Source organism: Mastomys coucha, unplaced genomic scaffold (assembly GCF_008632895.1).
Source record: "Mastomys coucha isolate ucsf_1 unplaced genomic scaffold, UCSF_Mcou_1 pScaffold15, whole genome shotgun sequence".
Classification (NCBI taxonomy): Eukaryota; Metazoa; Chordata; class Mammalia; order Rodentia; family Muridae; genus Mastomys; species Mastomys coucha.
Genome location: NW_022196897.1, coordinates 12463144 through 12475559, shown reverse-complemented (window position 1 = coordinate 12475559; position 12416 = coordinate 12463144). Strand labels below are relative to the sequence as shown.

Sequence of the window (12416 nt, the reverse complement as noted above, 5' to 3'; positions counted from 1 at the left end):
TTCAGTTCCCAGCAACCACATGGTGGCTCACAACCATCTGGAATGGGATCTGATGCATTTTTCTGGTGTGTGTCTGAAGACAGCTGCATTGTACTCATATAAATAAAAATAAATAGATTTAAATAATTAGACAGTCCTACATACCCATAGGCTAGCTTGATCTAGATAATTTCTTTTTTTTTTTAAAGATTTATTTTATTTATTTTATGTATATGAGTACACTGTAGCTGTACAGATGGCTGTGAGCCATCATGTGTGTAGCTGCTGGGAATTGAACTCAGGACCCTGCTGGTCCCACTCGCTCTGGCCGCCGCTCACTCCTGGGAAATTCACTGTAGCTGTCTTCAGACGCACCAGAAGAGGGCGTCAGATCTCACTACCAGTGGTTGTGAGCCACCATGTGGTTGCTGGGAACCGAACTCAAGACCTTCCGAAGAGCAGTCAGTGCTCTTACCTACTGAGCCATCTTACCAGCCTGATAATTTCTTTCTTTCTTTCTTTCTTTCTTTCTTTTTTTTTTTTCCTGAGACAGGGTTTCTCTGTGTAGCCTTGGCTGTCCTGGAATTCACTCTGTAGACCAGCCTGGCCTCGAACTTAGAATCCACCTGTCTCTGCCTCCCAAGTGCTGGGATCAAAGGTGTACGCCACCACTGTCTGGCAGCCCGATAATTTCTTATTTAAAACTCTTTACCTAGTGATTCTAGGTTGTACCAAGTTGATGGTTAAAACTCATCAGCACAGTGATTAATCTTCTCAGCCCTTGTTGTCTGACTGGCACATTTGAAGGACATTATATGTAATACTCCTAAATTAGTAGTTTTTTTCCCTGAGCAGTTTAAATATGATGCTCTATTGCCTTTTGTCTTGCTAATGGTTTAATCTGAAACATGTATCTGCTTTTGTCTTTTTAAAAATATACAATACATAATTTTTCCTCAAAAATCCATATATATATGAAACTCTGGAACTCTTATGTTAACTCTTTCTCATGTATGTATGTATGTATGTATGTATGTATGTATATAGGCATGTCTTATTTTCCTTCAAATATGTAACATTGCTTTACTATCAGCTCATTTTCTTTTTAATTTTTTTCCCCCTTTGCATAGATTCTTAGTCTGTGTGTTTCTTTGGGATTTTTCATCTTGTATTCTCTCTTATGTGCTGGTAGTTTTATCACATGGTAATTTTCTTCACACAGTAGGTTCTCAGCCTCTATAGGTCTGTTTGGGTCGGCCGATTTAGAAAATTATCCTTGTCGTATGTATGTTTTCTGTTAAGTCCTTCACCTAGTACCTCTCAATGTCTTGCCAACTGACTTTGTCATAAATTGTGCCTTTTTTCATATCTAGTTTCATATCTAGCTTTTTTTTAAAAAATTTTTATGTATATAAGTGTTCTAGCTACATGTATCACTGCAAGCCAGAAGAGGGCAATGGATCCCATTACTGATGGTTGTAAGCCACCATGTGGTTGCTGGGAATTGAACTCAGGACCTCTGGAAGAGCAACAACTGCTCTTGACCTCTCTGAGCCATCTCTTCAGCCCCCTACAAGCTTTTAAAAAATAGACTGGCTTCTCAAACTTAACCAAAAGTTAATATTTTTTTAAAAATAAACTTGCATTTAATTCATCAGAATTTTAAATGTTGGTTTGTATATGAGAAATGATTTTTTTAGACAGGAATGGGTTTTCTTTTCTTTTCTTTTTTGTGCTGAGGATTGAATCCAGGGCTTTACACATGTTGCACATGCAAGAGTTTTCTCATTGAGCTACATGCCAGAACTGTAGACATTTCTATGTGTGCCAACCAAAGAAATTGTAATTTATGGTGATAGTTTTGTGGATTGATGGGTCCCAGAAGCTGTGATGCCACTTTCTCTGTTCACAGATATACCTATGGCTGCTGATGAAGGTTCCACAGAGAAACAAGGAGAGACTCCCATGGGTGCAGATGGAGAAACAAATGGGTCTTGTGAAAAGAGTGGTGATACCAGCCATCCAAATGCACCCAAACATACTCAGGAGAACACAAGAGCTAGCCCACAGGAAGGTACCAACAGAGTATCTCGGGTGGCAGAAAATGGGGTTTCAGAAAGAGACACAGAAGTGGGGAAGCAAAACCATGTCACAGCTGACGACTTCATGCAGACGTCTGTCATTGGCAGCAATGGATATTTCTTAAATAAACCAGCCCTGCAAGGGCAGCCCTTGAGGACTCCCAACACTCTAACATCCTCGCTTCCTGGCCATGCCGCAAAAACTCTTCCTGGAGGAGCCAGTAAATGCAGGACTCCAAGTGCACTTCCTCAGTCAGCAACCACAACACCCACTGTGCCTGGGGAAGGGAGTGCAGACACAGAGGACAGAAAGCCTGCAGCCTCGGGTACTGATGTCAGGGTTCACAGGGCACGCAAGACCATGCCGAAGTCCATCCTGGGCCTGGTAATTTTGTCTTCTTTTCTTCTTCCTCCTTTGCATTAATGAAAACAAATAGACTTTAATTCAACAAAGGGTAAGCCAGTTAATGGCAACAGTCATTAATAGGTAGCCAACATATGAACAACAAAGTCAGATGATACCACATCAGCCTTTTTTAAAGGGAGAGAGAGACAAGGTGGTGGTGGAAAGAAAAGAGGGAGGGAGAGAGGGAGGGAAAGTGTGTGTGTGTGTTGGGGGAGAAAGGCTGACTGAAGGCTTTTCTTTGCTCTAAGATGAGTCATCTGTCACAAAACACCCTCTCCTACACAGGGTTTCTCTATGTAGCTTTGGCTGTCCTCAAACTAGCTCTGTAGATCAGGCTGGCTTCAAACTCACAGATCTGCCTGCCTCTGTCTCCGAGTGCTCGGATCAAAGGCATGAACCACCACTGCCCTTGGAAAACTACTTTTTCTTCTGCCCTTCTGAAAGGCGTGCCTTGTTCAGGGTTACTGAGAGCAAGATGTCCTAGGCTGTAGCACTGAGTGAAAGCACTGCCTCCCCTGTAATACTCAGCTGACTGGACTTCTTTGTCTCAATCTGGTTTACATGGCATGTATTCGATGCATACTTTCAGAATGGAGTACTGTTATTTTGTTTCCTGATGTGGATTTAGCTTGGGTGGGTTCTACATTCATGATCACATTCCTGTGTGATTTCTAGTGCTCTTCATGTGCAGACCATTTGCTGTTTTCTCTGTAGCCTTTGGGGCTTCATGCTTGGAACCTTTCCCCAGGACTCTGTCAGTTTGTGGGTTTGTGATGTCAACTCCAGAAACATGTAATGTATAATGTGTGGTTGTTCATTCCTTTCCATAGAATCCCTTGTGCGTGCAAGCACCATGTCTTTTGTATCCTTGTATGATGGTTTCTTGCCCGTTTTCTACTTCCTGCTTGATGCTTTAACCTTTTATATTGTATGCTTTATGTTGCTGTTTTAAAATTTTAATACCTGGTTTTTTTATACCCCAAATTTCTGGTTAGTCAGAAATTAAAAAAAATTTTTAAGAAAGCTATGTATTATATTTATGTTTTGGTTTTTGATAGGTTCTTAACTTAGCCCAGGTAGGACTCAGACTCAAATTCCTGTTATGCCTGCCCCTACCTTCCAGATTCTAAAATTGTATGTATATGCCACCATGCCCAACTCATATTTCATCTTACCATACACAGTTTACTGACTATGGAACTAAAGAGGTGGCTCAGTGAGCAAAGTGCTAAGTGAGAATGAACACCCGAGTTCATCCCTAGCGCTTACATAAAAGCTTGTAATTCTAGTGTTACTATGGTAGAAAGAAGCGGAAACCTGGGTTATACTGGCTAGCCAGGCTTGTTGAATCAGTAAGCTCCAGCTTGAGTTGAGAGTCTCTCAAAACAAAAACTGGAGAAGTAATTGTGGAACAAGATCTAGTGTTATTAATCTTTGACATATAGACAACATTCCCTCCCCCTTACATACACAGATGGAGAGACATGAAGATGATGGATGGGTGGGTAGAGAGATACAATTCTTCCCCAGTATCTAAGGATTCTGATTCCTCAGAGAAGTTCTATTTGGATGCAACAGCTTTTAATTGATGGTTGTTTGTCCAAGAATGCTTGTCTCTATCTTTATGGTACTGGTTCAGATTGCCCAAGTGACGTGTGTATCAGTAGTCATTGCATTGGGTATAGGGTGGGGCTGCTTGCCACCTGAAACCTTTGCAGTATGGAGTCCCACAGCTATCAGGACTTTTGTCCTCTTGCCAGGCATTCATGTGGTTCAACCTTAAGGAACACCTGTTGGTCACCTTGGCCTGGGGGATCCAAATTCCCAGCTTGGCTAGCTTGATAAATAGAAGAATATGTATTGCCTGGCTATAAGAGGTCACCAGGCTGTTAACTACCTCTGCTCCATTTGTAAAGTACATGTAACATCTCCTATAAAGAAAGATTCTCTTGACTGAGAAGCAACAATCCAGGTCTAGGGAGAAAAAGTCTAAGATAAACATAGTCTGGGGAGCCAAGGGTGGCCTGGGTCTACAGTTATCACAGAGGTCACCAGGCTATTAACCATATCTTTTGCCAGCCTTTTGGGTAGAAAACAGGTTATATATACATTTCTCCCTTTGAAGAGACAGTTCTGTGTGTTTAACATTCCTGGTTTCCCAAGTGCATCTGTGAACACAAGGAGCTTGTGCCTTCCTTCTATAGCTACTCATCTAGGAGACCCTAGCATCTGTATCAGGTGGGTCATACCACCTATAACTTTAGCTCCATGAGCTCAGATGCTTCTGGCTGCCTCAGGTACCCTCATTGATTTCCACATACCCATATTCAGACTAACTCACCTACATGTAATTAACTATAAATTTATAAGAAAAAAACAAAGCGAGGGTACTTAGTAATTCAAGCACTCAGGAGATAGAGGTGGGTGGATGTGAATTCTAGGACAGCTAGAGAGAGAGATATAGATTTTTACCACAAAAAAAACAACCAAGCCGGGCAGTGGTGGCACATGCCTTTGTTCCCAGCACTTGAGAGGCAGAGGCAGGTGGATTTCTGAGTTCTTGGCCAGCCTGGTCTACAGAGTGAGTTCCAGGACAGCCAGGGCTATACAGAGAAACCCTGTCTTGAAACCCCACCCCACTCCACCCCCCCAAAAAAAATATGATAGTAGGAAAAACCCAAGACAGTTAGCAGGAAGCTTCAAAAATAATATTAACATATATCTGCATTTTCCAGTATTCTCATTTAAAAAGTTTCAAAATTATATTTTATTTATTTTTTTACACAGTGCATGTGTGCCGTAGTCATAGGCAACTTTCAAGACTTGGCTCTGTTCTTTCACAGTCTGGGTCTTGGGGATTGAATTTAGGTCATCAGTGTTGGTGGCAAGCTTTATTGTTGGAGCTACCTGGTTTCTGTTGTCCATGCCAGCATTTGTGCTGCTGCTGCTGCTGCTGCTCTTGGTGGTGGTCTGTGTCAGTGCCTTGCCAGGATTTAACTTGAACTTCCTTGAACTTTCAAATGTGATGCTGCTCTTCTTGGTGCTCATTTGCCAACTCTGTTGTTCACAGATAAATACCTTTACATTTTTTACCTTTTTATTATAAAGTATTTTATTAGCTTTTAAGATTTATCTTGCTTCCCTTCCCTCCCTTTTACACACTCAGTTCTGGTTTTCAACCCATTTGGCAAGCCTCTCTCCCACTGAGATAAATACACTTTCAGCTCCAGGATTCTGGGTAAGGGTTCTCTGCCAATGAGGCTCCTTGTCAGTTATGAGGCACCGGTCCCATGTCTGTTCATGTCCCCTGTCCCGCTTTCCTCATTCCTTCTTAGGTGTCCAGGGCTTGTCTTGAACTTCCTAGGCAGACCTGGCTTGCTTCAAACAGTGATCTTTCTGCTTCTGTCTTCTGAGTTAGTGTGTTTAGGCTTGGGCAGCTACAGCTGTTGTGACCACTTATGTTTGTCTGTAGATAATTTTTCCTATTTCTGTGTTAAGTATCCAAGAATATAATTGCCATGGTGTGCAGCAGCTCTTTTCTCTATCTCCTGCCTGCTAGTCTTACAATTGCTTCCCACTTTACCCTGAGTTTTCATTTAGATGAACTCAAGTTTGATGTGTCATTTCAATTGAATGCAGCTGATCAATTAGGCTATCTTCTTGGTGTCATTCGTGAGAGCTTTTCACTTGACTTAGATCTTTAAAGTTTATCCAGCTTCTTTCCTGTCTGAATTCTACATGCTTTATGAGTTATTTGTAGAAGTTCTCTGCTTTTCTCTCTGGATCTGTTTCTGCAACTTGTACCTATATATTCTTGCTAATTCAGTTTAGATGTGTACTGGGAGATGGTTCTGCCATGCCATAGGGGAGATTGGTTCTTGTTAATGATGGAATTCAGTGTTGAGTCCTGATTGTAATGAATTGTCAGTCTGAGGACTCACACTGATGCCCAGGTTCTGTCTGGGTAGAATCCTGAGCAGTTACTGCTAGTAGGTGGATGAGGAGGGGATATGTCTGTGTGTGTTTTGGGGGGAGGGACTTGGGGGTAACTCTGTGTGTGTGTGTGTGTGTGTGTGTGTGTGTGTGTGGTGTGTGCGCGCGCGTGTGTGCGTGCATTCTCTATTGTATATGGTATAAGGTGAGAGGTCTCCTTCCACCTCTTCCTCCTTTTTTAAATTTTTACTTTTTATTTGATACCCATCCATCCATCCATCCATCCATCCATCCATCCATCCATCCATCCAAGATAGGGTCTTTGTACATAATTCTGATTGGCCTATCACTTAGTGTGTAGACCACACAAGCCTCAAACTCACTGAGATCCACCTGCCTCTGCCTCTTCAGTGCTGGTATTAAAGGAGTGTGCCACTACATCTCCTAGGATATTCAGATACCTACCTACCTACTACCTTCTTTCCCTCCCTCCCCCCCTCCCTCTTTTCCTCCCTCCTTCCTTACTTCTTCCTTCCTTCCAAGATTTATTTATTTACTTATTTATTATATGTAAGTGCAATGTAGCTGTCTTCAGACACTCTAGATGAAGGCGTCAGATCTCATTATGGATGATTGTTCTTTCTGGCCCAGCTCCCTTGGCCCCACTCTGCTCTGTCCCTAAGATTTATGTATTTCTTATATGTAAGTTCACTGTAGCTGTCTTCAGACACACCAGAAGGGGACGTCCGATCTCATTACAGATGGTTGTTAGCCACCACGTGGTTGCTGGGAATTAACTCAGGACGTCTGGAAGAGCAGTTGGTTCTCTTAAGTGCTGAGCCATCTCTCCAGCCCTCAGATACTTTTCACTTTTAAAAAACATTTTATTTTATTTTATTTTATGTGAATAAATGTTTTGTCTGCATACATACCTGTGCACCATGTGCATGCAGTACCCACAAAGGCCAAAGAGGGTGTTTAATTCCCCTTGGATTGGAGTTAACAAATGGTTGTAAACTATGATATGGCTGCTGGAAATTGAAGCAGGGTCCTCTGTAAGAGTAGCCAGAGCTCTTTACTACTGAGCCATCTCTCTAGCCATTCTCCTTCTTCTTTAAGGATGGGGCCTCACTAGGCCCTGGCCTAGATCCATCGACCTCTGCCTCCTAGGGTCCTGGGATTAAAGTACCACCATACCTGTCATACTTCATTCTTTTATTTGTGGATATCTTATGTTCTCAGAAACAGTGTATGATGAAGAAAGCCTTGTCTTTGAATGTCTTACATTACTAGGCAGTTACTTGTGTGCACAATAAAATTTAGTTCAAGCTGAATTGTGTGTGGTTTAAATTCACTCCAAAACATCTGTGAGTTTATGGGCATAGATAGAGGGGAGGCTTAATGGTATTAAAGGCAGTTTGGAGTAACAGCAGGAGTATTAAGTACTGGGGGGGTTTGTTATTGGTATCACAGGTTACTGCTTTGTAGGAAGCTAGACTAAAAACCAGTTAAGGAGATTGAGAGATGACCCTGCCCCTTGTACACCACTTTTTTTTTAAAAAAAAAGATTTATTTATTTATTTTATGTGTATGAGTACACTGTAGCTGTACAGATGGCCGTGAGCCATCATGTGGCTGCTGGGAATTGAACTCAGGACCTCTGCTGGCTCTGGCTCTGCTGGCTCCGGCGTAATATACTGTAGCTGTTTTCAGACACACCAGAAGAGAGCGTTAGATCTCATCACGGATGGCTGTGAGCTATCATGTGGTTCTGGGAACCGAACTCAGGACCTTCAGAAGAGCAGTTAGTGCTCTTAACTGCTGAGCCATCTCGCTAGCCCCCCGAACACCACTTATTTTTTATTTTTGGTTTTTCGAGACAAGGTTTCTCTGTATAGCCCTGGCTGTCCTGGAACTCACTCTGTAGACCAGGCTGGCCTTGAACTCAGAAATCTGCCTGCCTCTGCCTCCCAAGTGCTGGGATTAAAGGCATGCGCCACCACTGCCCGGCCCTGAACACCACTTTTAAGAGACAAAGCATCCTTGGAGAAATCTAGCCTTGTCTCTCTCTGTCTCTGTTTGTCCTGCAGGTATAGCAGCAATATGCTAGACTTTCTCCTCTATGTTTACAGCTTACCTTCTTTTTTTTTTCTTTTTCAAGACAGGGTTTCTCTAGGCCCTAACTATTCTGGAACTTGCTATACAGGCCAGCCTTTCCTTGAACTCAGAAAAATTCGCTTGCCTCTGCCTCTGCCACCCTAGTGCTGGGATTAAAGGTGTATGTGAATTTGATGGGCTTCTTATCTAAGTGCCCCCAAGTCACTATTCTTCATCAGTGAAGACTATATATTATTTTAGATCACTTACCCCTTAGGAAAACTTACAAAAATAAGGAATTATCTTTGTGAGTCTCTAACCTCCTCCCTCTCTTCCTCAGTTGGTATCTGGGTTGGAATGGCACTCCTGTGGCAAAGAGGAATTATTAAATGACCTGTTTACTAGAGATGCATTTAAACTGTGAAATACCTGGTCCAGCAGAGGATGGTAGGACTGAGGGTTTTACTCGTTTGGTTCTAGAGTTAGGTTCTTTGCAAATAGCTGTACTTCTCAGATTTGTGGACTTTCTGCTTTCCTCCACAATGGCCTATCTTTCAGTAAATGGGAATTTTTAGAAAAGGATTGATTTTTGGATGCATGTTATTCCACTCACCATCTACCATCTACTTCTGCAGTCATTATAATTACTTGTCTTTGTTTTGAAGCATGCAGCCAGCAAAGACCATAGAGAAGTTCAAGACCATAAGGAACCAAAAGAGGATATCAACAGAAACATTTCTGAATGTGGACGACAGCAACTTTTACCAACCTTTCCAGCCCTCCACCAGTCGCTACCTCAGAATCAATGCTACATGGCCACCACAAAGTCCCAGACAGGTAAATTGTGTCAACCATTGCCCCCACCCCCACCCCCCACTCTCACTCCCCGTGTGTATCTTGTTCTCCAGGCAGTTGACGCTGGCTATTTTTGGAGATAAATAACCATGCATGGCTAAGAAGCCCTCTGCCCTCAAGACTTTATGACACTGATTTTGTTCTCCTGACTTGCTTTCAATCTCAAGATGTACATTATGTTTCTTACTGAAATCTTATGAGATATGAGTGGAAGACAGTGAATTTCAGTGAGGTGCTAGGCCAAGGTACAAAGAGCTGTCCTTCGGCTCTAGAATTCATTACTAGCTATTTAACTGAAATTCACTCATTCTGGGCTTACTACAGGGTTTTTTTTTTTTTTTTCAGTGGGAGAAGTGGACTAATGCTTGATGATTATTGGGAGGGTCAGGCTTTTGTTATATTTATTTTTATTTTATTTCATTTCTGTTTTTTTGTTTTCCTTTTTTTGTTTTTGTTTTTGTTTTTGTTTTTTTTTTCAATACAGGGTTTTTCTGTACAGCCCTGGCTGTCCTGGAACTCACTCTGTAGACCAGGCTGGCCTTGACCTCAGAAATCCACCTCCCTCTGCCTCCCAAGTGCTGGGATTAAAGGTGTGCACCACCACTGCCCAGCTTCATTTCTGTTTTATTATTGCTGTTTTATTTTATTTTATTTTTTTCCAGACAGAGTTTTTCTTTGTAGTCCTAGGCATCCTGGTACTAGCTCTGTAGACCATGTAGACTTCTAACTCAGAGATCTGCCTTCCTCTGCCTCTCAAGTGCTAGGATTAAAGGCATGTGCCACCGGGCTCAGCTTCTTTACTAATTTTTTTTTTTTTTAAATTATGTTTATGTTTGTGTGTGGATATGTACACCTGAGTAAGGATTCTCAAAGAATTCAAAAGAGGGGATTGAATCCTCTGGAACTGGACTTATAGGCAGTTTTGAGTTATCTTACCTGGATGCTGAGAATCAAACTCAAATCCTCTACAAGAACTATACATGTGATTAATGGATGTTCCATCTTTCCAGTCCAATAGTGAGAGGATTTTTTTTTTGAGGTAGGATAGCTCAGGAGGCTCCACAGGATAGCTTACAGGTCCCTTCTAAGTCTGTGTGGCAGATGCCTCAGATTCAATTAGGCTTTTTTTCACTAGTCTCTATGGCATATGGACATACAGCTCTTCTGAGGAGATGAGCTGCTCTTTCTAGTGGAAGATTTTAAGTTGGAAGTGTTATTGATCTGGAACGCTTATTTTAGAAAGGTTCAACTGGCCACTGGTCTTTTTCTTTGCCCATGTATATGTGTGTGTGTGTGTGTGTGTGTGTGTGTGTGTGTGTGTAATGTATATATGTATGTATATATGTGTGTGTGTATGTATGTATATATATATGTATATATATTTCCCTCCTTCTGTATATGAGTGTTTTGCTTGCCTTTATGTCTCATCACTACCAAATGCATGCCTGATGCCCATGGAGGCCAGAGGAGGGTGTTGGATCTCTTGGAACTGGAGTTACAGGTAGTTTTAGCTGCTGTGTAGGCGTTGGGGACTGAACCTGGATCTTCTGCAAGAACAAGTACTCCTAAACTTCTGAGTCATCTTTCCTGCCCTCCCCTTTTTTACTTTTGAAGTATTTTCTGGTCTCTTTCCTTTACCTTCTCTATTTTCCCTTCTCCTTTAAGCCCCCTGTCTATCCTTTTCTGTCTTCTTTCCCACTCTGTACTCAGGCTGGCCTTGAACTCTTCTTCTTATGGCCTTGGCTTCCTGAGTATTGAGATAACAGATTTGTGCCTTCGTTAACAATTAATACCTTTCATTTTAAAGCAATTTCATATTTTCAGCAAAGTTGTGGACACTGCAAAGGATTCCAGTGTGTCCTTTATTCCTTTTATTGAAAGGCACAGTTAGTTAGGCCAGCCTTTTCTAGTGTGTATTTTGTTTTATTCTGAGCCACCAATGTAAGCTGCTAGTTACAGACTTGTACTTCAATATACTTAATTGTTTTTCCTAGAGGCAATGGCATAATGCTCCTAAAACTAAGGATATTCTTTGAGTAAGTATTGTGTTGTAATCAAAATCAGAAATTAATTTTACTATAATATTATTATCTAATCTTAGTATATTACCAATTTTTGCTAGTTTCCTATTAATACAAATCAAACAATTCTAGCCCTGGATCCCAAAGCCATCTGCTTGTTATGTTCTGCTACTTTCTTTTAATCTGTATATCCCCAGCCTTTGTCTTTCCTAGCTGTGGGTTTGGGAAGCACAATCTAGTTGTTTTATGGAACCTATCTAATGTGCTTTGCCTAGTTAGAGTTCTCTAGATCTGTTTGGGCATGATTTAAAATTATAGGCATGATTTGGTGGCTTTTTAATTTATTAGAGCCAAATATTATAAAGTTGCTATTCCCTTAATTTGCCCTCAGAAGCAATGGTCCTTCAAGACAGGTCATTTGGTAGTTTTCTGTCTCCATTTCTCTTTGTCTACTAGTTAGTTACCTTTCCGACAGAGAAAGTAGTTCATTTTGCCATCCAGTTATCCATTTGTGTGTGTGTGTGTGTGTGTGTGTGTGTGCGCGTGTGTGTTACGTGGGGGGTTGGCAAGAGATTGGCACTAAGCTTCTTTTTCAGTTGTCCTCTACCTTTTAAAAATACTTTATTTATATATGTATGAGTATTTTGCCTACACGTATCATGTGCAGACAATGCCCACGAAGGCCAGAAGAGGGCATTGGACTGATCTCAAGGCACTGATTGTTGTGAGCTGACTTCGTTCTGGGAACACCAAAACAATGGGTCCTCTACAAGAATAATAAGTATTTGTGAATACTGAGACATCTCTCCATTCCCTTCTACCTTACTTTTTGATCTAAAAATCTCTTCCTGAACTTGGAGCCTACTGATTTGGTTAGACTGGCTATCAAGTCTCTTTGGAAGTCATGCCTTTAGTGATGTGAAGCTCTCACTGGGTTCCATAAAGAGTGTTAAGGAGGTGACTCTTTTTTTCCTTTTGGTTTTTCAAGACAGGGTTTCTCTGTGTATCCCTGGCTGTCCTGGAACTCACTCTGTAGACCAGCCT

The 12416-nt window shown here is 41.6% G+C and overlaps 1 protein-coding gene across 6 annotated transcripts in view; it reads left to right on the top strand.

Moving 5' to 3' along the window:
* Ehmt1 (euchromatic histone lysine methyltransferase 1) overlaps positions 1 to 12416 on the top strand; it is a 139421-nt gene that overhangs the window by 40000 nt on the left and 87005 nt on the right. For all 6 annotated transcript variants that reach the window (XM_031369268.1, XM_031369271.1, XM_031369267.1 and 3 more), the window contains exons 3-4: positions 1892 to 2445; positions 9162 to 9333. In XM_031369268.1, the coding sequence (XP_031225128.1) occupies positions 1892 to 2445; positions 9162 to 9333 (726 nt within the window). The remainder of the gene's footprint in view (positions 1 to 1891; positions 2446 to 9161; positions 9334 to 12416) is intronic.